The 27,209-nt window shown below is 40.1% G+C and overlaps 1 protein-coding gene across 6 annotated transcripts in view; it reads left to right on the top strand.

Annotated features, from left to right (window-relative positions):
* VPS13D (vacuolar protein sorting 13 homolog D) overlaps positions 1-27,209 on the top strand; it is a 323,690-nt gene that overhangs the window by 159,002 nt on the left and 137,479 nt on the right. For all 6 annotated transcript variants that reach the window (XM_006145295.3, XM_006145292.3, XM_027770624.1 and 3 more), the window contains 6 exons: positions 4,356-4,464; positions 9,033-9,196; positions 11,874-11,982; positions 15,907-16,086; positions 18,090-18,206; positions 21,587-21,736. In XM_006145295.3, coding sequence (XP_006145357.1) covers positions 4,356-4,464; positions 9,033-9,196; positions 11,874-11,982; positions 15,907-16,086; positions 18,090-18,206; positions 21,587-21,736 — 829 coding nt within the window. The remainder of the gene's footprint in view (positions 1-4,355; positions 4,465-9,032; positions 9,197-11,873; positions 11,983-15,906; positions 16,087-18,089; positions 18,207-21,586; positions 21,737-27,209) is intronic.

The raw sequence follows: 27,209 nt of genomic DNA, 5'->3' as shown, positions 1-27,209 counted from the left end.
GAAGAATATCAAGTTTATTCTACTATAATTCTGCTGTTAGATTGGCACATAGAGATTCAAAGCACTGGGCTTTCAGAAAGTACTCATTCTGCCAGCACATAAATGTCACTTAGTGTTTCTGTGCTAAAGCTGCAAGGCCGATTTTAATGTTGGCCCATGAAGAATTGGAAAATAGCTGAATCTTTAGCGTTACAAATATAAATTTTTCTCAAAATGTTTAGAATAATTTTGCATACGAGTGAGATGTTTCCTGTGCCTAGAGCCCACAAAATAATCTGGATCTTTGCATCATCTTTCTCATTTGCCTAGAGTCCCAATTTCACTGATAAAGAAGAATTGAGTTTGCAGAGAATAGCCATTCTTTCCCTTGTCTGTTGCCGTTTCCTTTGGTAATAATGATGGTGCTGAGGTCTTTATCTTGCAATAATTAAGCGAATAGTATTTCTTCTTTGTTTTTAAAGATTGCACATTTAGCAGTGTGCCATGCTTAAGATTTAGTGCCTGAAGAATCAGTTCTAAATCTGGTTACTAGTTGTGTTTTTCTCTGTATGTTCTGTAGATTCCTACAGTTGCTAAGCTTTTAAACTTAAGAATACTGATGAAGGATTATGAGCATAACAGTTTGAACCAATATGGAAGAGATAAAAAGAGAAGCTCCTGGGAATCTTGGTTTGCTGAATCTAATAATACAATTAGGATGCTCTGGGTGTGCTAAGAGATTGAACATTCTTTTGGAGTGTATTAGATATTACTTCTTTGCATTCTCGCAGGAAACTAATAATGGGGAAGAAGACTCATTTTTTCTTTCTTTGAGGCTTTTGCAATAGAATGTATGTACTCACCAGAGATAGAGAGGGGGAAAGTGAGAAATCAGCCCCAAGGGGGATGACCATACCGCATTTCCTTCTCCTTTGGGGGATTTGGGTACTCACACACACGTGCCTGGTGTAGTTTTCCTGCTGGATCTGAGACTCAACTGCAGTCAGCCATGTGGGATTCCAGTACTTCAACCACTACACTACCTGCTGACCCAAAGTCTAGTTCTTTTTCCTAATGTTGTTTTTGTTTTTCTTGAGGTGAATCACATAGCATAAAATTAAGTATTTAGAAATGAGTAGTTTGGACCCACAGGTGGCATGGTAGTTAAGGAGCTAGACCCCACACAGCCAACTCTGTTTGAGTCACAGACCCCAGCCAGCTTAAAAAACACACCAGATGTGTGAGTGCTTGGGTGCCCAAAGTCCTGAGAAGAGAATAGAGGAGAAGGAATTGCAGCATGGCTATCCCCCTAGGGATGATTTCTTACTTTCCCTCTCTCACAGTCTCTGTGTCTCTCCAGCAAGTATATGTGCCCTGAGGTAAATAAATAAATAAATAAATAAATAAATAAATAAACTGAAAAAAGAAAGAAAGGAAGGAAAAGAATTAAGTAGGTCAGTACTCAGTCACATTTAATACATTTGTGTCGTGTAGCCAGTACCTGTACCTGGTTCCAAGACATTTCTTTCACCTTGAAAAGACAGCTCAAACCCATGCAGTGTTTGCCCCCCATTCAGTCCTTCTCCCAGACCCTGGCAACCACCAGTCTGCTCTCAGTCCCTGTGGATTTACCTGTCCTGAATATTTAATATAAATGGGATCATGTAAGTGACCTTTGTGTCTGGCTTCTTTCATTTGGTGTAATGTTTCCAAGGTTCATCCACATTGTACCACTACTTCATTCTTTTTGTGAAAAAATGTTCATTTTTTTTTATGGCTAATGTTTGATTTTATATATATACATACACACAGGCACACACACATACACATCACATTTTGTTGATACAGTTCATCTGTGGGTAAATGTTTAGATTGTCTCCACCTTTGGACCATTGTGAAGGACAGTCCTGCTATAAAAGTGCTGTATATGTATTTGTTTGAGTACTTGTTTTCCGATTTTTTTGTATTTATACCTAGGAATGGAATTTCTAGGATTTATGGTAATTCTGTATTTAACTTAAAAAAAAATTCCAGAGGGCATGTGTGCTCAAGGGAGGGAGGGAGAGAAAGAGAATTGAGAAAGCACTTACCCAAGGAAAATGGTCACGCTACAAGCCCTTCTCTACCATTTCTCCCTCTTTTCAGGATTTTTGAGCTTATATGTCCGGTGTTATTTTCAAGCTGGTGGGTATGGAATTCAAACTGCACATTGAGCTATGTGGGATTAAGCCACTTTAAACACCACATCAAGGGTTGTTCCCTGTGTTTAATGTTTTGAAGAGCCACCATACTATTTTCCACCAGTAATGTACAGGGTTTTAATTTCTCCAAAATCTTATAAATACATTTTATTTTTCACTTTTATTATTATCATACCTGTCCTACAAGGTATGAAGTGATCTCTCATTATGGTTTTCTTTTTTTTTTTTTATTTCTTTCTTTGGAGAGGTTTTTGCTATAAGGGCGCGTGTGCTCGCCAGAAAGACAGAGGGAGACAAGAGAGACAGAAAGCGAGAAATCACCCCCTGGGGGTATGGCCACGCCGCAATCCCTTCTCCTCCATTCTCCTCTCGGGATCTTGGGCACGCATGCACACACGTCCAGTGTGAGTTTAAACCACCGGGCCCGGGACTTGAACTGCGGTTGACTATGTGGGAGTCCAGCGACATAGCCATTACGCTAACTGCTGGTCCCTCTCATTATGGTTTTGATTTGCGTTTTCTTAGTAACTAATGATTTTGCACATCTACCTATGTGCTTATTAGCTAATTCTATATCTTTTATTTTAAAGAATTGTGCAGATTCTTTTCTCATGTTAAAATGGAAATGTTTGCCTTTTTATTATTGAATTATAAGTTTTTTAAAAAACATAGTCTGATTCCAGTTCTTAGCAAATACAAGAATGGCAAATATTTTCTCCCGATCTGTTATCTTTTTAATTTTTTTTTTTTTTTTTTTGAGACAGAGTCTTGCTGTTACCCAAGCTGGCTTCAAACTTGCGATCCTCCTACCTCAGCCTCCTCAATAGCTGGGGTTTATAGGCATATGCTACCATGACTGCTCTTTTTACTTTTTGATGGTATCTTTTGAAGTACAAAAGTTTTTCATTTTGATAAAATTTGTCTACTTTTTTTGTCATTTGTGCTTTTGGTGTCATGAAGACTAGTTTTTAACTCTAGATTTTTAAATACATTTTTTGAGAATTGAGATAAATGAAAACTGGGGAATAATCTAGATAAAGGCTCAGCCAAATACCCCGGTGTGGCCAGACTGCAATGTTCTATAAAGCTTAGTATTCCTTTTTTTTTTTTTTTTTTTTTTGAGAGATATTTTTGCTATAGGGCTTGTGCGCTCACCATAGAGACAGAAAGCAAGAAATCATCCCCCAGGGGGATGGCCGAGCTGCAATCCTCTCTCCTCCATTCTCTTCTCAAGGTCTTGGACATGTGCACAGATATGCCCGACACGAGTTTAAAGCCCCTGGGTCCAGGACTCAAATAGCAGTTGACTTCCTAGGAGTCCAGTGATGTAACCACAATGCAATCTGATGGTCCCAAAAACGTATGATTCTTAAGCCACAGAGAAATATAACACAGTTGGATTAGAAGAAGATGGTTATAAACTCTTTTCAGTCTAAAGGAACTTCTCATTTCCTATATGACTTGAGGGTGAAATGATGAGGATCTCCTGCCTGGCAAAGTAGAGCTCATTTTTAGTTCCTTGGGATGTCTGACTTGTTTTTTTTGTTGTTTTTTTGTTTGTTTGTTTTTATTTATTTATTTTTGTTTGTTTTTTGACCTCCAGAGATAAATGTTCATCATTTTACATCTGAATTTTAAGTCACTAAAATTATCAGTTGAAAGGAAAATCCTAGTATTTCTTTTTTTCTTTTTTTTTTTTGGAGAGATTTTCGCTTATAGGGCGCGTGCGCTCACCAGACAGACAGAGAGAGACATAGAGACAGAAAGCGAGAAATCACCCCCCAGGGGGGATGGTCACCTGCAATCCCTTCTCCATTCTCCTCTCGGGATCTTGGACACGCACGCACACGTGCCCGGCGTGAGTTTTAAGCCACCGGGTCCGGGACGCGAACCACGGTCGACTACGTGGGAGTCCAGCAACATAGCCATTATGCTAACTGCTGGTTCCCAATCCTAGTATTTTTTAGAACAAATTGGTCTAACTATGCAGGAAAAAAATAGACAACTCTAATCTTTCTGCTCCTTGAATCAAACTTTGTCTTCTATGCATTAAATTGTTTTCTTCTTTAATAGGGACTTTAGACATTTGATTTTGAATACTTAGATATATATGTATGAGTGTTCATGTATATTTACATGTGCATGTGTACTTATTACTAATTTTTATAATTCTAGTTTGCAGGAAGGAACAGGAAGACCTGTTGCTTCCAACAAGGCCATTACCCGTGCAGAGCTCGTCCTGGATGTCTCACCAAAGACACAGAGAGTCATTTTAAAGAAGAAGGTAAGAAAGCTTAGAAATGGGAGCTTAGAAGAAGGTTTTTGAGCTAGAAAGGGGTCAGGATTACTTAGTCCAGAGTCTTTGTTTTACAGATGAAGAAATGGAAACTTCAGTTAAATGGTTTGCTCAAAGTACGGAACTGGAGTCTTGAAAGCGCCAATTCTTTGTTCCCACTCTGCCATGATGCCTGCTGTAGGTTCACCCTCTTCTCGTTGAGGCCCTTTATGGAGAACTTAATTCTTGAATGTGGGGGGATGTATCTTTTTCATTACCGCATTTTTGTATTGCAATACTTCCTTAATCATTTCCTTAAACTGAATCGAAAAACTATGAAACTGACAAAAATGTCCCTTTTTTGTGCTGACTGCAGAGTTAAAGTCAGTATTAAAAAAAAGAAAAAAGTAGACCCTGCCACAGTGGCACCAGCAGTAATGACACTGACTACTGTGTGATGCTGCAGGCCTTGGGAAGGCTCTGAATTTGCATCATGGCTCTCCTTGAACACCCCAGGCACACCTGTGGTCCTGGCTAGCTGCAAGGCTGAAGGAAGACAGTGGGGTGAAGACTCTATTGACTGCCTTCTCTCTTTCTGTCTCTGTCTGTCTCTCTCTTGATAAATAAATTTTTAAAAGAAAGAAAAAGACATCAAAAAAGTAATTAGACATTCTTTTCAAATCATATTAGAGAAATGTTCTTTTCCCTTAATGATCTTTTAAATTAGGGACTAGAATTCAGAAACATGAGACATGTGTACTATGTGTGCTTTGTTGCTGTTCCCAAGCTCTCAGAGGAGAGAGCTAAGGGTTTTATCTGTGTATATATACATATCTGCATACAGTGTGTACTTTATATACAAATTTATAGCACATACGTATTTATGTCAATTTATATATGAAAAACCAGTAATTCACTCTAGTATTTCTGATTCTAGTCCAACATCACAAAGGCCATTCTAATTTTCACCCTTTCTGTATTCGTAATTCTCTTGTCCAGCACTGAGAATGATTTGATTTGATCAGTTCCCCATAATGTAACTTATCCTCTGATACCATGGCTGTCCATCACCAATGTGGTTACTTTCCTTGGGCTCTGATCTCCACATGCTGGTCAGTCCCCCTTCCAACTCTACCCTTCGAAAAGTGCCCTCTTCACCTCTGTCTCTCTGATGCTCCAGTTAGGCTCCACTCCACAGCTCTTGGGCACGGGTGTCAGCACTACCCACCTGGGACTTTGGTGACCCACCCTGGCTGCCTCATCACCCATATAGATGTCTTCCTTGTCCCACATGGACTTCACCCATCCCACGCTAGGCTACCATGATCCCCACCCCAACATATAAAGTCCCCATGGACTTCTGCCTTCCTTCATTCCATCTAAAGGCTTTAGGACTAAGTTGTTAGGGAAAGGGACAAGGGAAGTAGAAGGAGAATGATGCATTTCGGCTTTAAGTGGAAATTTTGGTAGTTTCCAAATTATGATGGGCCTGTACCCAGGGATAAGCAATAAAGAAATCTCTGTTTGAAAACTTGTACTCACTCAGGCATCTGTGTCACCAGGTAATTGAGGTGCTTTTCCATGTTGATCCTGGTGCTACAGACAGATGTGTTCTTTTTATTGTTTGATTGATTGATTGGAGAGATTTTTTTTTGATATAGGATATGTACGCTCACCAAAGAGACAGAAAATGAGAAATCATGCAGTAGGGAGGATGGCCACACTGCAGTCCCTCTCAATTCTCCTCTCAGGATTTTGGGCACACATGCACACAACATCCAGTGTGAGTTTCAAGCCGCCAAATCTGGGACTTGAACCATGGTTGGCCATGTGGCAGTCCAGTGCCTTTACCACTATACCACTTGCTGGCCCTGAGATATATTCTTTTAATGTGAACAGAAAAGCAAGTATGTAGGAATCGGAGGTGGAAACATGCAGCTCAGTGTTCTCTCTTGGCAAGCATAGGAGGCAGTAGCACTTGGTACAAAGAGCATAGCATCTTTCCCCAGTCTGAATGGTTCTGGTGTTTCCCATTCTTCTCTGAGCTTCATTTGCAGGCTTATTAAAAGGATCAACTAAAATAATGTTCATAAAGTGCTGCATAAATAAATATAATGATACTAACATAGCAAACATTTATTGAGTCCATACGCTGTGCCAGGCATTTGCTAAGTACCTTGCATTTGTTATACTTATAACTATAATAGGTCACTTAATTTTCCAGTTTGACAGATCAGGAGGCAGAGGTGCTAAGAGATTAAGTAGTTTGTCCCAGGTCATGTTGCTCATAAACAATGCAACTGAGTCTCAAATCCTGGCCTTGCAGCGTTTTGGTAGTTTTTGTTTTGTAGAATGTACACAAAAGCTGTCTTCTAGTACAGAGATAGTACGTGAATGAATTTGTTGTACCCCATGACTTTTGCTTTGGAGGAGCTTCTAGTTGGGAGTAGTGTGTGATCCTGACAGGTCTAGCTGGATCGTAGATATTACTGAAGTGGAACTATATGGACTGTTTCTCAGAGGCCAGCATCTAAGGAGGTTAAGCGTGCTTATTATGGAATCGAGCTATAGAACTTCAGATCTAGGCCCTACCACGTACAGTTAAATGACCACGGGAAGTTACTTCATTTCACTGAGCCCTAAGTTCCTTATCTGTAAACAAAGAGAGTAATAACATATACTCACTGGATTTGGGGGGTGGGGTAAAGAGTTAATATGTATAAATCCCATGGACCAATGCCTGGCACATAGATTCTCAGTAATACTGTTTATTGTTATTACTACTTCTAGTATATATTGTATTATATTGGCTTTCATGATTGACCTGGATGCCTAACTGATGTTTATAAAATATTCCTAAGTAGAATATATATTAAGAATGAGTGGCAGGACCAGCAGTTAGTGTAATGGCTATGTCACTGGACTCCCATATAGTCAACTGTGGTTCGAGTCCTGGACCCAGTGGCTTAAAATCACGCCCGGTGCATGTATGTGCATGACCAAGATTCCGAGAGGAGAATGGAGGAGAAGGGATTGCGGCGTGGCCATTCCCTCTGGGGGGTGATTTCTCGCTTTCTGTCTCTCTGCCTCTCTCTGTCTTTCTGGCGAGTGCATGCTCCCTATAGCAAAAACCTCTCCAAAGAAAGAAAGAAAGAAAAAAAGTATGAGTGGCAATCAATTTAGTATATACCTTGCACTACACCCACCTTTACATTGTATGTAATGAACATGTAAAAATTGGACAATTCACACAGCATACCCTTGTATAACTGGAGTTTGAACTGCTCAGATTGCCTTACATGTGGATTTTTTTAGTAGATACTATAAGTGTATTTTATCTCCTTATGACTTTTTTAATGACATTTTCTTTTCTCTAGCTTCTTTTAATGTAAGAATACAGTATATAATACATTAACTTAGAAAATATGTGCTTATGCATATGTGTTTATCAGTTAAGGCTTCTTATCAATAGTAGGCAATTTGTAATTAATTTTGTTTTGTTTTGTTTTTTGTTTGTTTTGTTTGTTTTTTGTTTTTTGTTTGTTTTTGCTATAGTGCCTGCATGTTTGTCAGAGATGGGGGGAGAGAGGGAGAGGGGGAAAGCAAGACAGCATCTCTCAGGTGGTATGGTTATAATACAATCCTATCTCCATCCTCCTCGCAGGATTTTGGGCATGTACGCACACGTACCTGGAGTGTTTTTCAAGTGGCTGGGTCTGAGACTCAACCATATAGTCAGCACTTTAACCACTAGGCCGCCTGCTAGCCCCTGCACTCAAGTTTTGGGGAAATCAAAAGGTATATCTGGGGCCAACCAGGTGGCATGGTGGTAAAAGTGACTGGATCCCATATGGTCAACTGTGTGGTTCAAGTCCTAGACCCAGTAGCTTGAAAAATATGCAGAACGTGTGTGTGCCCAAGAGGAGAACAGAGAAGGGTTTGTGGTGTGGTCATCCCTCCTTGGAAGGTGCTTTCTCACTTTCTCTCTGTCTGATGAGCTCATGTTCCCTATAGGAAATTAAAAAGAAGTTATGTGTGGATTTTTTACTGTGCATAGGGTGGGTGTCCCTAATCCCCACATTGTTCATCTGAACTTCCTTTATAAACATTGTGGGTTGGGGGCTTTTGATAAATTCTGGATATCTGTGAATTATGAGGACTACCAGTGATTAGATATTAAGAATATCATCTAATCACTCTACATACTTGGATCCTTCTTTAAGATCAGGGCACCTAAGGGCGACCCTCGGAAACATTGGTGATTGTGACAGTTTAGCTATTGGAGGTGATTGCCCAGCTATTTTTTTCCCCTCATTTTAAAAAGGAAAAAAACATAAGTATTAAGTGTATTTTTAAATTTTTGGTTATTTGGTTCAGTAGTTCAGCATATTTCATTTTCAGTGCTATGAGGGGTTGACAGCGGTGGAAGTTTGAGTTAGGCATTTATGTAACATGGAGAAGTGTCACAGCACCATTCCTCTTCGAGAACTCACTCGCCTCTCACAGGAAGCTCATGAAGTGAGGACCTCACTATGGCCGCACACATTTACTCTGCCTTTTGTACAATCTGCCGACAGGAACCAGGAAAGCGTTCTCAGCTGTGGAGGATGACGGGAACAGGAATGCTGGCCCATGAGGGCTCTTCGGTTCCTCACAACCCCAGTAAGCCCTCTGCTGCCCGCTCCACTGAGGGTTCTGCCATCCTGGACATTGCTGGTCTGGCTGCAGTAACTGACAACAGGTAATTTTCTAGGCAGCTTTGAGTCAGCTGCAACTGCTTTCATATTCAGACTCAGAGAAAATGCACACCAAAATACAAGGGTTTAATAAATGAACCAAGAATTTGTATTTACATTTGTATTTTTCTTCAATGACAGAAATCTGTCATATTTCCAAATGCGAGTATTGGGCCTTTCATTTTATTATTTTTTTAAATTTTTATTTTTTTGGAGACGTTTTTGCTATAGGGCGCGTACACCCGCCAGACAGACAGAGAGAAAGAGAGATAGAAAGCGAGAAATCACCCCCCCAGGGGGGACGGCCATGCCACAATCCCTTCTCCTCCATTTTCCTCTCTGGATCTTGGGCACACACGCGCCCAGCATGAATTTAAGCCACCGGGTCCGGGACTCGAACTGCGGTCGACTACGTGGGAGTCCAGCGACATAGCCATTATGCTGACTGCTGGTCCCCCGATTTTATATTTTTAAGCTATTGTGACAGTATTCCTACCAATAATAAAAAAATTCAAGCAATAAAAAGAAATGTATGAAAAGTGAATATTTCTTGGGGACAGCATTTGGTGTGGTGGTTAAGGCACTGGGCACTTACATAGTCCATCATGGTTTGCATGCTGGACCTGTGGCTTGAAAATCACACTTGGCACATGTGCATGTAGTCCTAAAATCCCAAGAGGAGAGTAGAAAAGAAGGAATTATGGCATGGCCAATCCCCCCTAGGGGGTGACTTCTTACTTTTCCCTTTCTCTGTCTCTGTCTATCTTTTTGGCAAGCATGCACCCTGTGGCAAAAAATACATATATTTTTAAAGTGACTGTTTCTTTCATCCAAACTTCATCTATCCTTATTCCCTAGAAGTGGATAGTTTCTTTTTTTTTTTTTTTAATCTTTCTAATAATTTTGTTAAATCTTTTGAAAACAGACATTGAATTGTTAAGAGAATAGTCAAATGTATGTGTGTGTACATGTTTTAAGTTTGTAATTCTTTCAGAGAGAGAGAGCTACAACACTCCCAATAGGGTTCTGACACTGCAGACTAGCCCCATCCAGCCCAGGATCATTGGCATGCACACACTGGTGTGTTTAGGGAGGTCTCCAGGTTTGAACTGGTAACCTTCCCATGTAGATCTGCCTCACAGAATATTATGTTTCACCACTGCTCAACTATCCAGCACACAAATGCGTTTTTTTGAGTAGCTCCTTGAATTAAAATCAGCTCTGTAAGTTTGGATAAGTTCTTTGTTAGCCCATACCTCAGTTTCTCCATGAAATAAATTGATTTGTTTTCAGTTGATTATTTACTTTCAAAGAAACTGTAGATGACAAGATAAAACACAAAATAAGAGCCTGGTTGCAATGGCACAGTGGTAACAAGAGTGCCCTACAAGGCTGGAAGCCATGTGACTGACAGTGGGTTCAGATTTCTGCATCTGCCTCAGCCCAGCATCCTGGGGAGCTGGAGGGTGGGCCAGAGTCGATCCCAGTGCGAAGAGACCCTGTTGATAGTGCTCCCCTCTCTGTTTCTCTGTCTCTCTTGTGGTGTGCACTCACTTTCTATCATTAAAAAAAAAAAATAGAAATAAGACCAGAAAAAGACTACTAAGACTACTGAAGAGGTTGGTTTTTTTGTGTTTTTTTTTTTTTTTTTCCTTTTCTTTTGAGAGGTTTTTGCTATAGGGCATGTGCGCTCACCAGAAAGACAGAGACAGAAAGCGAGAAATCACCTCTTGGAGGGATGACCACTCTGCAATCCTCTCTCCATTCTCCTCTTGGGATCTTGGGCACACAAGTGTGAGTTTAAGCTATCGGATCCAAGACTTGAACCGCAGTCAACTACATGGGAGTCCAGCGACATAGCCACATAACCATTATGCCAACTGCTGGTCCCTGAAGAGATTTAAATATATTTAGAAGATATTCCATCCCATACCGCATAATAACTTGTCATTGTGAGAGTGTGAAAACCTATTTTACAGTGTTGTGTTTTGAATTTTTAAAGTCTTAATTACTCTGAATTCCTTCATTGCTTTCTATTTTGTTTTATTCCTATTTCCTAGGGCCAGTCAGGCACATGTGCATGCATATTCAAAATCCCAAGAGAAGAATGGAGGAGAAAGGATTGTTTCATGCGCAACACTCCAGCCCCTGAGTGGGTCGGGGGGTGATTTCTCACTTTCTTTCTCACTCTTTTTTTCTGTCTGCCAGTTTCCAGTGAGTGTACATGCCCTATAGTAAAGATAAAAAATAAACTAATAAGGAAAAGAGAAAGAAATGCCTAGCCACCATAGAATTCAACCTAACTGCCCATTGGATTTTTTTTTTTCTTAAGTTTTTTGCCATAGGGCACATGCACTCTCTAGAGGAGACAGAGAGATAGAAAGAGAGAAATCACCCTCTGGGGGGCATGGCCATGCTGCAATCCATTCTCTTCCTAAGATTTTGGGCATCCGTGCACATGTACCTCCTGTGATTATCAATCTGCCGGGTTCAAGACTTAAACCATAGTCAACCCTATGGGAGTACAGCATCTTAACCACTAGGCCACCTGCTGACCCTGTGCCCATTAGATTTTAAGAGCAAAGGTATTAGAAGAAGAGCACGTCCATGATCTTCCTATTATTTTTAGGCCTGAAATAATTGACTTTGTGACTTAGACGATTCTGCACTTTCCTTTTCCAGATATGAGCCACTGATGCTAAGAAAGCCTGACCGCAGGCGAAGCACAACTCAGACGTGGAGTTTCCGAGAAGGAAAACTGACCTGTGGGTTACATGGGTTGGTTGTCCAGGTTGGTACTTCTGGGCATTCCGAGTTGGAGCAAGCAGTGGTTGGGCCTTCCCTGAGAAGAGTCTCAACTAGGTTAGACATGGTAACTTGTTAAATGGGAAAAATTAATTATAGAGCAGTATGTATTCTGTTATTCCATTTTAGTTAAAAGAACATCAAGAAACTTTCTTTTAAAAGAATTGTTTATTTATTTTTATTTATTTATTTCAATTCGACCAAAAAAAGAAAAAAGGAAAGTGAGAAAGCAAACTACCAGGTCTGGGACTTGAACCATGATCAGCCACGTGGGAGTTCAGCACCTTAACCATCACTTCACCTGCTGGCCCCACATCAAGAAACTTTTGTTGTGCCTCTTTGTATATTTATACAAGAAATGTTCTTGAAGGTTGTATATATAGCAAATGTTTAAGGACAATTGCCTCTGGGTGATGGGATTTTTTTATTTGCTAATATGGATTTTTTTCTTTGATGACATAAGTTACCTGTGTGATTTTTAAAAGAAAGAAGAAAGAGAGAGGGAGGGAGGGGAGAAGGGAAGAAGAAAAGAAGAAAGAAAGCGAAATGTCGACTAGAAGTTCAGCACTAAGTTAGATGGATAGTTTCAAACTGTGAATTTGGGACCATACCCACAGCAGGCTTTTGTGAAGTGTTTTGTAGGCTGCCGAGAAATCATCACAGCTCGTGCATGCCCTTCCTGGTTTTTGCATTCTGAATGGTGCCTGAGTAAGTTGAAGTGAACGTCAGAATGAAGATTGCTAGACAATTTCCTCTGTCCTTTACTCGTACAATCTAGCCCGTGATACAATCCTAGGTACTATATTTTATTTTAAGAGATTGATTTTTGCTATAGAGCATGCACACGCACACACTGGAGAGATAGAGGCAGAGAGAGAGAGAAAGCAAGAAATCACCCCCCCCAGAGAGATGACTATTCCACAGTCCCTTATCCTCCATTTTCCTTCCATTTTGGGCGTGCACGCCCACATGTCCAGTGTGAGTTTCAAGCCTCTGAGTCCAGGACTTGAACCATGGTTAGCCATGTGGGAGTCCAGCACCTTAACCATCATTCCACCTGCTGGTCCAATACTAGGTACTTTAGAAGTAAATATATCTTTGGAAAATGACCATACATTTGGATTTTTTGCCTTTTCTGGCTTTCATGTGGGAATGGTAGCCGTGGATCTGAGATGAGTGAAGTAAGAAGGTAGCTTAGAGGTTTGGGCACGTGGCAGAACAGCATGTGAGAATGTGTTCTGTGAGCTCAAGGTTTAGGCAAAAATAAACACTTGAACCTTAGGCCCCTGAGAGAGAACTCTGAGTGTATTTGTCTCTAGCAGAAACCAGGCTGTCCTTTCATTAGAGAGATTATGCTCCAGAGCAGTGGCGCTCCACAGCAAAGCTGTGAGGAGCTCCTGACTGCCATTTGGTGAGATTTATTTTCTTTATCTTTGTTGCCCTGAGCTTTTTCATCAAAGGCAAGCTGCTTACTTATATGAAGCACACATCTGGAATGGATTTGTGATTTTCAATTAGCAATACAATTCAGACTTCTAGAGGCAAAAGAGGACTTCCTATAATTGCTGGGATTCATATCTGACCCTGACTTTACTTCTTGTTTTCTCTAAAACCCATCTATTCCAATTCTCTTGGAGCATTTTCCTCCTCCTAAAATCCCTTTCTTTCTTTCTTTCTTTTTATTTATTTTTTATCTATTTCATCATTTCTCTACTTGTAAATGACTTTATAATAACAGTATTCAACAGAGCAAAATGTGTTCCGGTTCGAGAAATAAGCTTGTTTACGTCTTACTAGGCTAAGTAATTGAAAGCATTAGAACACGTTCTGACACTTCCCTCACTAGGCTATATCTGTATTTTCTTTCTAAACTTGCAGCAATTCTATAGAGCTTTGTCTGTGATGAAACCTGGCCTATAAGCTCAGCTCAAAGTCTTCTTTTCATTACTCAGTATTTTAAAATGAGCGAAGGAAACTGAGATGCCCTTTGCTATTATCTTCCCTAGTCCTGTCTTCACTCCCTGCAGATATCATCCCGTAGGCTTCATTTTTCTCAGGGCATGTAGCAAAAAGCTGCCTTCCTCTGAAAGCATGAGTGACGGGGCATCAGGTGACATTCGCAGCTCCATATTTTATTTTAAAAGAGGGACCATCTTTGTTTTTTGTTTTTTGTTTTTTCCTTTTTTTGGAGAGGTTTTTTGCTATAGGGCGCGTGCGCTTGCCAGAGAGACAGAAAGCGAGAAATCACCCCCCAGGGGGAATGGCCATGCTGCAATCCCTTCTCCTCCATTCTCTTCTTGGGATTTTGAGCACATACTCACATGCGCCTGGTGTGAGTTTAAGCCACCGGGTCCGGGACTCGAACCGCAGTCGACTACGTGGGAGTCCAGCAACATAGCTATTATGCTAACTGCTGGTCCCAAAGAGGGACCATCTTTTGAATATCGAGTTTGTTGTCCTGGCATGCACCATATTTTAGGGGTTTTCAGCTGTTGAATTTGCTTCCTCTTGGGAAGCTGAATGATGATAATACTCATTTTATTTTCAGAATATTTCACGTGTTTAGGCAACCCTAATGAGAATACTCAAAGAAACAGCTGGATTTAGCTAATTTTCTGTTTTTTTGAGAGGTTTTTGCTATAGGGCGCGTGCGCTCGCCAGACAGACAGACAGAGACAGGGACAGAAAGTAAGAAATCACCCCCCAGAGGGGCTGGTCACACCGCAATCCCTTCTCCATTCTCCTCTCAGGATCTTGGGCATGCATGTACACGCGCCTGGCGTGAGTTTTAAGCTACCGGGTCCGAGACGCGAACCGCGGTCGACTGCGTGGGAATCCAGCAACATAGCCATTACGCTAACTGCTGGTTCCCTAGCTAATATTTTTTTAATTGCCAGAGGGTGTGCACTCATGGAGGGTGGGGAGGAGAACACCTACCCCCGCCCCCAGTGGGGCATGGTCACTCCACAATCCCTTCTTCTCCACATAGCTTCGGCATGTTTGTTTGTTTGTTTGTTTGTTTGTTTTTGCCATAGGGTGTGTGTGCTTGTTAGAAAGAGACAGAGAGGGAAAGTGAGAAATCACCCACCGGGAAGATGGTCACACTATAATCCCTTGTCCTCCATTACAGACATTGAGATTTTGGCCATGCACACACACACACACACACACACACCTGGCGTGATCCTCAAGTCACCAGATCGAGGCTCGAACCATGGTCAGCCATGTGGGAATTCAGTGACTCAACCTGCACACCACCTGCTGCCTCCCACTCAGTGTATTCTTTCTTCCTTTCTTTCTTTCTCTCATTCTTTGAGAGATTTTCGCTATAGGGCATGTGTACTCACTGGAGAGACAGAGAGACAGTGAGAAATCACCCCTCAGGGGGTATAGCCACACTACAATCCCTTCTCCTCCATTCTCCTGGGATCCTAAGCATGCATGGACATGCACCTGGCATGAGTTTGAAGCCACTGAGTCCAGGACTCGAACTGTGATTGGCCATGTGGGAATCCAGCGATGTAACGCTACTCCATCTGCTGGTCCCCGCAATGTGTTTTTCAAGCTGCTGGGTCCCTGATTCAAACCACAGTCAGCCATGTGGAATCTCATCCTCTTAACCATTAGGCTATAAGGCCAGACCAGACTAATTTTTAAAGTTTATTTTAATGACTTAAAGTTATTGCAAGTCAGAGTTAAACCAATATACTCTATTCATGGAATTATGTCTTTTTCATAATTCCTCAAGTTCATACAGCATAGCTTTCTATCTAAATAGGCAAAGCTTTTTCTACATTGATCATGAACCTCCAAAATAGAATGTAAATTTAGTAACTTGCCTAAAATGGCATATTAAATTGTCAGAATTGGTGTATTTTGCCGTTTTTACAACGTGTTTAATGTCTTTTAGGCCAAAGGTGGGCTTTCTGGCTTATTTGATGGAGCTGAAGTTGTTCTTGGTCCTGACACTTCCATGGAGCTTCTGGGTCCAGTTCCACCTGAACAGCAATTTATTAACCAAAAGATGAGACCTGGTTCTGGAATGTTATCCATCAGAGTTATCCCAGATGGACCAACTAGGGCACTCCAGGTGACGATTGGTCATACGAACTAACATGAAACTCTTATTACCCCTCCCCAGTGGTTAAGTCACTTAAAAAATACCTTTTGAACATATTTATGATGGGTGTGAGGATAAGGTGTCTTCATCTGTAAAATGGGGCTAGGATCTACTTAACTAGGTTGTAAGAATTAAAGTACTATAAAAATTAGGTAGAAAGCAGTTAACAGAGTAAGTCAGTTAACCGTGCATGTTAATATTATCAGTGTTATTAGTTATTATACTAATATAAGTCTAGATAATTGCTACATTTGTAGTAACACATTAACAACAAGAAGATTGAGGTTTGTAATCACACAGTTCAATTGTGTTTTGAGAGTAGGAGTGGATGGGATATGGAAAGGATTTGTATCCCTGGATTTGGAGATTAGGGGAGCATCGTAAGAGAAGTAACATTTAAACCGAGACCTTACAGCTAAAAGAAGTTAGTCACACAGAACCAAAAGGTACAGGGCCTGTGCCCTCAATAATGAGCACATTCATTCAACAGTTATGTATTGAGCACTTGTTAGAGCTGGTCAGTTCTATTAACTGTGCGTATTCTAGTGTAGAACAGACATTCCCTGTTTTTTTTTTTTTTGGGGGGGGGGGCTTACAATTGAGAGGGTTGGTGGCAACAAACATACTAAATAAATAATATATAGTAGTATTTGGGACGTTCTGTGAAGGCCAGCAGGTAAGAGAGAGTTATTTTTAGCCCAACTGGCACATGGAAAAAGGTAAAAATAAAGCTAGCAATATATTGGGTCATCAGAAAAGCCATGATGCACTTACATAGAAAAAAATATGTTATGACTTTTTTGACGACCCAGTAGAAGCAGAGGCTAGATCACAGAAACCCTGAGATGCACACTAAAGACCCTGTGGATTTTCTAAGGCAACAAGGCATTGAGGAGTGGTATGATCAGAAATTCATTTTAGATAACGCACTCCGGCTGCAAAGCTAGAGATTTGGAGTGGAGCAAAACTGGAGATAGAGACCAGGCTGGAGGCTAATGCAGGAATGTAGAGAAGTTATGGTGGCCTGAATGGGAAGAAGGGGCAAAGAATAGTCATGAGGAGGAAGGAGAGAAACAAGTAGGAATTAAAACTAATTAGGAATAGAGTCAGTCATATTTAGTAATTCGGTTGAATGTGGAAATGAGAAAAGAGTCCAGAATGGTTCCCAAGATTCCGATTTGAACAATGAGGAAGATGATAACCCAGATTACTAAAATAGAAACAGAGCAGCTTAGGGTGGAAAAGAGGAGTTAAGGTAGCTTTATGATAGTAACATGAAGATCTCCCAAAGTTATTATAAATATAGGTCTGGAACTCAGAGATTTGTGGATTTAGGTCATGTGAGAGGTAAGGAGAAAAGATGTTGGAATGACATTTCTAAAGTGATAAGTTATAATCCACAATACCACTTAAAAAGACAAAATAAGGGCAGTGTTCTCTTGAGGTTTGCACATTTTGACTTGAGCTCTAATTCTAGATCACTTAGAGATACCTAATCCTATTATATAAGGCTCATAATGTCTACAACTTGAGTTTGCTATGTAGACTGAAAACCAAGTTTGCTTTATTACTCAAATCATACCTTAGCAATGCTTTGGAAGCCATTAGCATCCTTGGGATTCTTAAGCATGTAGTGACTTCTGACCTACACAATTGGCATAGGTTAGAATGGATTCCACTATGACCCAGCCACAGTGGTACAGGCAGTAGGGCACGGTTACAAGATACTGGAGCCACGCGACAAGGCTTGGGATTTTGATCCCAGTTCACCAGAACACAGCCAGGCACACCTGTGATCCTGGGTGACTGGAAGGCTGGGATGAATCTTAGCTTGATGAGACCATGTCAGGGGCCCCTCGTCTGTGTGTTTGTGTCTGCTAGTCTGTCTATTATTAAATAAACTAGCTACTTAAAAAATGGATTTCACCATAGAAGTGGAAGCCCTCTTAATACGGTGTTTTATTTGACTGTAGATAACAGACTTCTGCCAACGGAAGAGTGACCGATCGTCATATGATACGGATGAACTTCCTGTTACTGAACAAGAACTGCAGAAATTAAGGAATCCGGATACAGAGCAGGAATTGGAAGTAGGTTTTAAATGTTCTCAAATTATTTCTTTGATCCTCGGTTATTTAGAATTTCGCTCCATGGTTTTCTCGGTGTAGACTTTTTTTTTTCCTGTCCTATATAGAATTCTAAGTATGTTTTGCCTCCCAGCACTTACTGTCGTTACCAACTGAATGTGTAAATATGTAAATGAAAGCTGAAGTTTATGTGGAAACAGAATAAGTGGTGCTAAAGTAAGGTGATAATAAAGGGTGTTGAACAATTCAGCTGTCCCTGTTTTTTTTTTTTTTGGGGGGGGGGGCTTACAATTGAGAGGGTTGGTGGCAACAAACATACTAAATAAATAATATATAGTAGTATTTGGGACGTTCTGTGAAGGCCAGCAGGTAAGAGAGAGTTATTTTTAGCCCAACTGGCACATGGAAAAAGGTAAAAATAAAGCTAGCAATATATTGGGTCATCAGAAAAGCCATGATGCACTTTTACATAGAAAAAAATATGTTATGACTTTTTTGACAACCCAGTAGAAGCAGAGGCTAGATCACAGAAACCCTGAGATGCACACTAAAGACCCTGTGGATTTTCTAAGGCAACAAGGCATTGAGGAGTGGTATGATCAGAAATTCATTTTAGATAACGCACTCCGGCTGCAAAGCTAGAGATTTGGAGTGGAGCAAAACTGGAGATAGAGACCAGGCTGGAGGCTAATGCAGGAATGTAGAGAAGTTATGGTGGCCTGAATGGGAAGAAGGGGCAAAGAATAGTCATGAGGAGGAAGGAGAGAAACAAGTAGGAATTAAAACTAATTAGGAATAGAGTCAGTCATATTTAGTAATTCGGTTGAATGTGGAAATGAGAAAAGAGTCCAGAATGGTTCCCAAGATTCCGATTTGAACAATGAGGAAGATGATAACCCAGATTACTAAAATAGAAACAGAGCAGCTTAGGGTGGAAAAGAGGAGTTAAGGTAGCTTTATGATAGTAACATGAAGATCTCCCAAAGTTATTATAAATATAGGTCTGGAACTCAGAGATTTGTGGATTTAGGTCATGTGAGAGGTAAGGAGAAAAGATGTTGGAATGACATTTCTAAAGTGATAAGTTATAATCCACAATACCACTTAAAAAGACAAAATAAGGGCAGTGTTCTCTTGAGGTTTGCACATTTTGACTTGAGCTCTAATTCTAGATCACTTAGAGATACCTAATCCTATTATATAAGGCTCATAATGTCTACAACTTGAGTTTGCTATGTAGACTGAAAACCAAGTTTGCTTTATTACTCAAATCATACCTTAGCAATGCTTTGGAAGCCATTAGCATCCTTGGGATTCTTAAGCATGTAGTGACTTCTGACCTACACAATTGGCATAGGTTAGAATGGATTCCACTATGACCCAGCCACAGTGGTACAGGCAGTAGGGCACGGTTACAAGATACTGGAGCCACGCGACAAGGCTTGGGATTTTGATCCCAGTTCACCAGAACACAGCCAGGCACACCTGTGATCCTGGGTGACTGGAAGGCTGGGATGAATCTTAGCTTGATGAGACCATGTCAGGGGCCCCTCGTCTGTGTGTTTGTGTCTGCTAGTCTGTCTATTATTAAATAAACTAGCTACTTAAAAAATGGATTTCACCATAGAAGTGGAAGCCCTCTTAATACGGTGTTTTATTTGACTGTAGATAACAGACTTCTGCCAACGGAAGAGTGACCGATCGTCATATGATACGGATGAACTTCCTGTTACTGAACAAGAACTGCAGAAATTAAGGAATCCGGATACAGAGCAGGAATTGGAAGTAGGTTTTAAATGTTCTCAAATTATTTCTTTGATCCTCGGTTATTTAGAATTTCGCTCCATGGTTTTCTCGGTGTAGACTTTTTTTTTTCCTGTCCTATATAGAATTCTAAGTATGTTTTGCCTCCCAGCACTTACTGTCGTTACCAACTGAATGTGTAAATATGTAAATGAAAGCTGAAGTTTATGTGGAAACAGAATAAGTGGTGCTAAAGTAAGGTGATAATAAAGGGTGTTGAACAATTCAAATGTAAATAGGATTTAATTTTACAGATAATTATTTATAGTTTATCCCTCTACACATGTTAATTTGATTAATTGTGATACTGTTTCCCAGTGTTGAACCATCCTGGATATTCTAGGTAAACTACATTGTTAGGAAGTATTCTCATAATGTTTCTGGATTCTATTTGCTACTTTTCTTTTCTTTTTTGGAGAGGTTTTTGCGATACAGTTTATGTGCTCATGAGAGAGATGGAGAGACAGAAAGCAAGAAATCACCCCTGGGGTATGACCATGCTGCAATCCCTTCTCCTCCATTCTTCTCTCAGGATCTTGGGCACGCACGCACATGCGCCTGGCATGAGTTTAAGCCACCGGGTCCAGGACTCAAACCATGGTCAACTACATGGGAGTCCAGTGACATAGCCTTTACGTCAACTGCTGGTCCCTATTTGTTACTTTTCTTGAGGATTTTTCATTTCAATATTCATAAATGAAATGGTATATAGTGTTCCTGACATAGTTTTTCTTGAGTTTTGTTATCAGTTTATGCTATATTCAAAAATAATTTGAAACTTTCCCTTTTTTTTCAATTCTTGGGTACAGCTCAGCTCACATCAGAATTATTTATTCCTTAAAGATTCAGCAGTATTCACCTAGAATTTCTCCTCTGTTTATAGAGTTAAGCCAAGTGGTATTTAATGATTCCCTTTAATTTTCTTGGTTCTTATGGTTATATTCTCCTTATTTTAAAAAATTTTCTTTTTATTTTTTCTTTTCTACCTTTTATTTTGACTAGATAAAATACTGGTTTATCTATTTTATTGTTATTATGTCCTCTCGGGATCTTGGGCACGCACGCACACGCGCCCGGCGTGAGATTTAAGCCACCGGGTCCGAGACGCGAACCGCGGTCGACTACGTGGGAGTCCAGCGACATAGCCATTACGCTAACTGCTGGTTCCCATATTCTCCTTATTTTAAAAAATTTTCTTTTTATTTTTTCTTTTCTACCTTTTATTTTGACTAGATAAAATACTGGTTTATCTATTTTATTGTTATTATGTTTATTCTTTTTATTTTTTTTTTCCTGCCCAAATTTTTGCTCTAGGGAGCATGAGCTGTTTGGAGAGGAATAGAGAGAGAGAAAGTGAGCTAGCAGCCCCCCAGAGGACATGGTCACATTACATCCCCTTCTACTCCATCTCTCTCTGGGATCTTGGGCACACACACATACTCGTGGTTTAGCTGCCAGGTCTGGGATTCAAGCCATGCAGTCAGCCCAATGTGGGATTCAGCTACCTTAACCCACCACACCACAAACTGACCCAAGCTAGGTTTTAAATAATCTGTGTGCCATATTTTGGTTCCTTTTAGGTGCTTGTAAAGTTAGAAGGTGGAATTGGATTATCCTTAATTAATAAAGTCCCAGAAGAACTGGTATTTGCGAGTCTTACAGGAATCAACGTGCACTATACACAACTGGCAACCAGTCACATGCTTGAACTCAGCATACAGGATGTACAGGTAGGGGGTAGGGATGGTGTAATCAGAAATTTATTTTGGACAGCTCACTCTGTTTGCAGTGGAAAACTGGAGTGGGACCAAACGGGAGATAAAGAAAGATCAGGTAGGCAGCTCTTGCCATAATAGATGAGAGATTATCAGTTCCAAAGTTGTTAATCTCCTTGCTTATATGTTGAATATCCAGTCAGATCTGATGTTTACTACTCTAAAGACTTTATTATTTGGAAGGAATTATTTTGTTTTGGCATTCAAAAAAATCATTCTATGAAATAGTTGTTTCTGCCTACACCCGTGTATATAACAGAATTCCAACTATAGTAGCCGGTCCATAAATAACTCAGTTAAGGTCGCTTGGAAAAAGATGTTTCATGGTTTTCCATATTACCAATTTTAAAAAAGGATATGATTGAACTGTCATTTGGAGGAATTGAGGTTCATCATAGGGAGAAAAAACAAGGGAACTAGACTTTGCTTATGGCATAGGAGGAACTGGATTTACTCTTCCACCTATGATAATCCCAAAATCCAGTTAGACAGCAGTTTCAAAACACTGGACATCATACAGTGAAGGACAGTTATCCCTGAGAAGTGAGAAACAGAAGAGGTGAGCCCTGCAATGGCCTTAGCTACTAACTTGAGCAAAGATCCAGCCATGGTACCATAAAAGAGACTGAGGTGGCATAGTGCAGGGGTAGGTGAGTTGAAAAAACTTGACTAAAAGTCCAGGGAGACTAAGGCAGTTATATACTTTGTTGGAGAAGAAAGGTGCACAGAGGAGGGGAAAAAAAAACAAAACAAGCCCCCTGAAAATTCATAGAGGCTTCCCCTTGAGCATGCAGCAGAGAATTGATCAGTTATACATATGAAGAAACTCCCTATCTGAAAGCATCAAAGGGCCCAGTGGCTGCTGCTCACACATGGCCAGGAATGGAGAAAAGTATAGATTATATGGGACATTAGAAAAAGTCTCAGGCAAGTCTTCCTTCATTATTGCTCTGGACCTGTCTAACAAACATAAAACGAAGATCTGAACAGATCAGTCTGTTTCCATATAAATTAACTGTATTCCTGATCAGTGCTTACAAAGACTTGTCAGAATATGATATACAGTACCTGACAAGGTAAGATTCATAAAATCTGTATCCAGTCAAAAATTACCAGCTGTGTGAAGGAGCAGGAAAAAAACACTCTGTATAATGAAGAGAATTGTCAATCAAAACTGACCCAGAGCTAAGAGAAATGTTACAATTTTTAGAGGATATTAAAATTGTTAATGTAAGTGTATTTTATGTATTCAAAGTTCACTAGAGACATATAAGATATGAAACACTAAAACTTCTAGAGACTGTAATGAAATGAAAATTAACAGTAGATGAGGTTTAACACTGTCATGAAAGAAAGTACACCAAGTTACATCATAATCAAATTAATCAAAGTCAATGACAAAGCAGCCAGAAGGAAAAAAGACATATTATATGCAAAGGAACAAAGACAAGAGTGACAACAGACTTCTTAGTGGAAGCAGTTCAAATGAGAAAGCAGTTAGCAACATCTCTAAAGTACTGAAAGGGGAAAAAAAGAAACTGTCAACCTAGAATTCTGTGCCCTTCAAAAATACCTTTTTCAAAACAAGGGTTAGGCCCAGCTGTGTGGTGCAGGCAGTAGGGTGCCCTTGCGTGATGCTGCAGCCAGATGGAAGGCCCAGGGTATGGATCATAGGTCGACTTGAACTTGCCAGGCATGTGCCTGTGGTCCTGGCTGACTGAGAGGCTGAGGGTGGATCATAACCTGGTGTGACCTCGTCCAAGTTGCCCCTCCTTCCCTTTTTCCCTTCCTTCTCAGGAGGGAAGTAAATAAAAAAAACTTTAGCGGAAAAAGGATAAACAAAAATTCATGGTCCAGTAAAGATATTTTTAGACAGACAGATTGAAAGAGATTATTGGCTGATCCATACTACAGAAGATATTAAAGGATATAACTCATGCAAAAAGAAAATGTTATCAGATGGAAACCTGTATCTACACAAAGCAATTAGAAACATCTGAATTAGGAACTACATGAATTCACATATAAGATTGCTTTCTTCTTTAAATTTCTTGGGCTAGACTGAGGCCTGGTGGTTAAGGTGTCTGGATCCCACATGGCCAACCATGTGGTTTGAGTACTGAACCTTGTAACTAGAACAACCTGTCGGGCATGTGTGCATGCTTGCCCAAAATCCCAAAGGAAAGGAGAGATAGAGGAGAGGGGATTGATATGTGACCATTTCCCATTGAGGGTAGATACTTTGCTCCCTCTCTCTCACTGTGACTCTCTGGTGAGTGCAAAGGCCACGTTTAAAAAATAAGTTAATAAAACTTAAATAAAAATAAATATCTTAAAGAGATGATTGACATTTAGACAGAAATAATAACACTGTTTTGGAATCTGTTATAGCTAACATGGTAGTAAAATGATACCAATGACATAAATGCTAAAGAGGAGAAATGAAAGTACATGAAATAGTGTCATTGACATGTAGACAATAAAGATAAATGCTGTAACCCTAAAGCAACCACCAAAATAGCAAAAAAAAAAAGTGTTATAATTAATAATCCAACAAAGGAGATAAAGTAGAATCATAAAAAATACTTGATTAATTTATGAGAAGGCAGAAAACAGGAAAAAAACAGATGAAACAAATAGCAAAACGACAGACTCAAACCCAGTGTTATTAAGTGTAAATGTTGTGAACACCTCGATCAAAAAGCAGAAATTAAAAGATTGTATGAAAAAGCAAGTCCTAATTATATGCTGCCTACAAGAAGCACACTTAACTATAAAGACACTGATAGGTTTAAAGGACAAAAAAAAAGATGAGAAGGGACTAGCAATAGCCGAAATGGCTATGTCGCTGGACTCCCATGTACTCGACCACTGTTTGTGTCCTGGACCCGGTGGCTTGAACTCACGCCGGGCGCGTGTGCGTGCGTGCCCAGGATCCCGAGAGGAGGATAGAGGAGAAGGGATTGTGGCGTGGCCATCCCTCTGGGGGGTGATTTCTCGCTTTCTGTCTCTCTGTCTCTCTCTCTGTCTTTCTGACAAGTGCATGCACCCTACAGCAAGAACCCTCTTTTAAAAAGAGATGGAAAAGATTTTTCATGCTAACTCTAGTAATAAGGAAGTGGGAGTGGCTAGAAGCTAGATTAATATCAGGCAAAATAGATTTTTCCAGTAAAGAGTATAAAGCATATAATTTCCTGGAATTAGGGCCAGCCAGGTGGTATGGTGGTTGAGGTGGCTATATCCCACATAACCAACTGTCTAATTCAAATCTCACTCCCGGCAGCTTGAAAACCATACTGGGTGCATGTGCCCAAAATCCAGAGAGAAGAATGAAGGAGAAGGGATTGTGGTGTGGTCATCTCCCTGGGGGTGATTTCTCCCTTTGACTCTTTCTCTCTCTCACCAGCAAGCACACATACTTTATAGCTTTTTTTTTTTTTTTTTTTAAAGAGTTGATTGTGGCTAGGCAGTGGCATAGTGGTTAAAGCACTGGACTCTCACGTGAATGACCGCAGTTCAAGTGCTGGACCCAGCAGCTTGAAACTCACGCTGGGCGTGTATGTGTGCGTGCATGTATGTGTGTGTGCCCAGGGTCCCAAGAGGAAAATGAGGAGAAGGTATTGCAGTCTGGTCATTTCCCCCTTAGAGGGTAATTTCTCTCTTTAGCAAGCTCACATGCCCTGTAGCAAAACTCTCTCTGTCAAAAAAAAAATTAGAGACATGATAAATCTGAATGTTTATCACCTAAACACAGTGCTTCAATTTAAATGAAGCAAAAACTAAAGAACTGAAAGAAGAAATAGACAAATACACAATTATAGCACAAGATTTTGATACTGCTTCCTGAATAATTGAAGGCATAGATCTGCAGAAAGTTATCAAAGATAAGCTAGAATCAACCAGCCAGACCTAATTAACTACATCTTAGACCATAAAGTGATTCTCAACAAGTTCAAAAGGATTCAAGTCATACACAGTAAATTCTCTGATTACAGTGAAATAGAAATAACAGAAAGATGGTTGGGAAAATCCCCTCATTATTTGGACACTAATACACTTCTAAATAACCCATAGATCAAAGGAGAAATCAAAGCAGACGTTAGAAAGTATTTTGAACTGAATAAAAAATGAATACACAACATCTCTTGAGTTTGTGAAATAACACTGAGCAGTACTGAAGGGAAATTTATGTCACTAAATACTGTATTAAAAAAGGAGAAAGGAGAAGACACTTTCATGGCTCCTGAGAACTAGTGATTTCAGGGAAAAAAGAAATGAAGATTTTCTACTGATAATTTAGCCTCCAGCCCCAAAACTCCAGTGGTAGGAGCTCCCTCAAGCCTTCTCTCTGCCTCTGCCTCTGCCTCTGCCTCTCCTTATCTCTACCTCTGTCTCTGTCTTCTCTTTTTTTTTAATTTTTAAAAATTTTTCCTTTTTTAAAATTTTTTAAGGTAAAGCATTTTCTCTAGGCTTTCAGCCCCTCCTCTCCCTTTATCTTGTTAATAATCCTCTCTCCTCCTCCGAAGCCAGGAGAGGCAAGGGAGCAAGCTTCAGAAGACACCTTCATGACTCCTGAGAACTAGTGATTTCGTGCAGCGTGCTTGCACGCCATGCAGTTTTCTAATTTTTGCTTTCTTTTTAAAAAAAATTATTTTCTTTAGTTCTTCTCTTTTTCTCTGTTTCTTGGTTGTTTTTGTTGCTGTTGTTTCTCTCTCTCTGTTTCCTTTTCTACATGCTCCTGGACGCTCAGATTGAACTTCAAGTTTGGGAAGAAAAACACTTTCCATCAGATGAATAGAAATCACTGCAGGGCCACAAGAAATACGGGAAAACAAGAAAATACCTCCTCTCTTCCAAGGGAAAAGGATAACTCCTCTTCATCCACAGACAATTCAATGGAAATCATGGAAATGTATGATAAAGAATTTAGAACATTCATAACGGCAAAGCTAACAGAGATGGAAGAGAACAGAGACAATGAACTGCAGAAGAGAAAGGAGAAAGGAGCTGACGAGTTCCGGGAGGTGAGGAAATTCTTGCAAGAACTAAAAGAGGAATTATATACTTTACAAAAGAATCAAAGGGAGCTATTAGAGATGAAGACTATAATACAGAAAGTCAAAATCTCTCTTGAAAGTATTAGAAGCAGACTAGATCATATAGAAAATAGAATCTCAGACATAGAAGAGAAAATTGCTGGCCTAGAAAAATCTACCACCAAGACTGAGAAAATGGCCCCAAATTTTGAGAATAATATATGAGAAATACTAAATACCATCAAACTTCTACACATCCAGATAATTGGCATCCCAGAAGGTGAAGAGACTCATAAGTGCATTGATAATCTATTCCATGAAATCCTGCAAGAAAACTTTCCAAGCCTAGAGAGGCACTCAAAGATCCAGTCCCAAGAAATACAAAGGACCCC

This window comes from Tupaia chinensis, unplaced genomic scaffold (genome assembly GCF_000334495.1).
Source record: "Tupaia chinensis unplaced genomic scaffold, TupChi_1.0 Scaffold000146_1, whole genome shotgun sequence".
Classification (NCBI taxonomy): Eukaryota; Metazoa; Chordata; class Mammalia; order Scandentia; family Tupaiidae; genus Tupaia; species Tupaia belangeri.
This window is presented reverse-complemented; position numbering and strand designations above follow the sequence as displayed.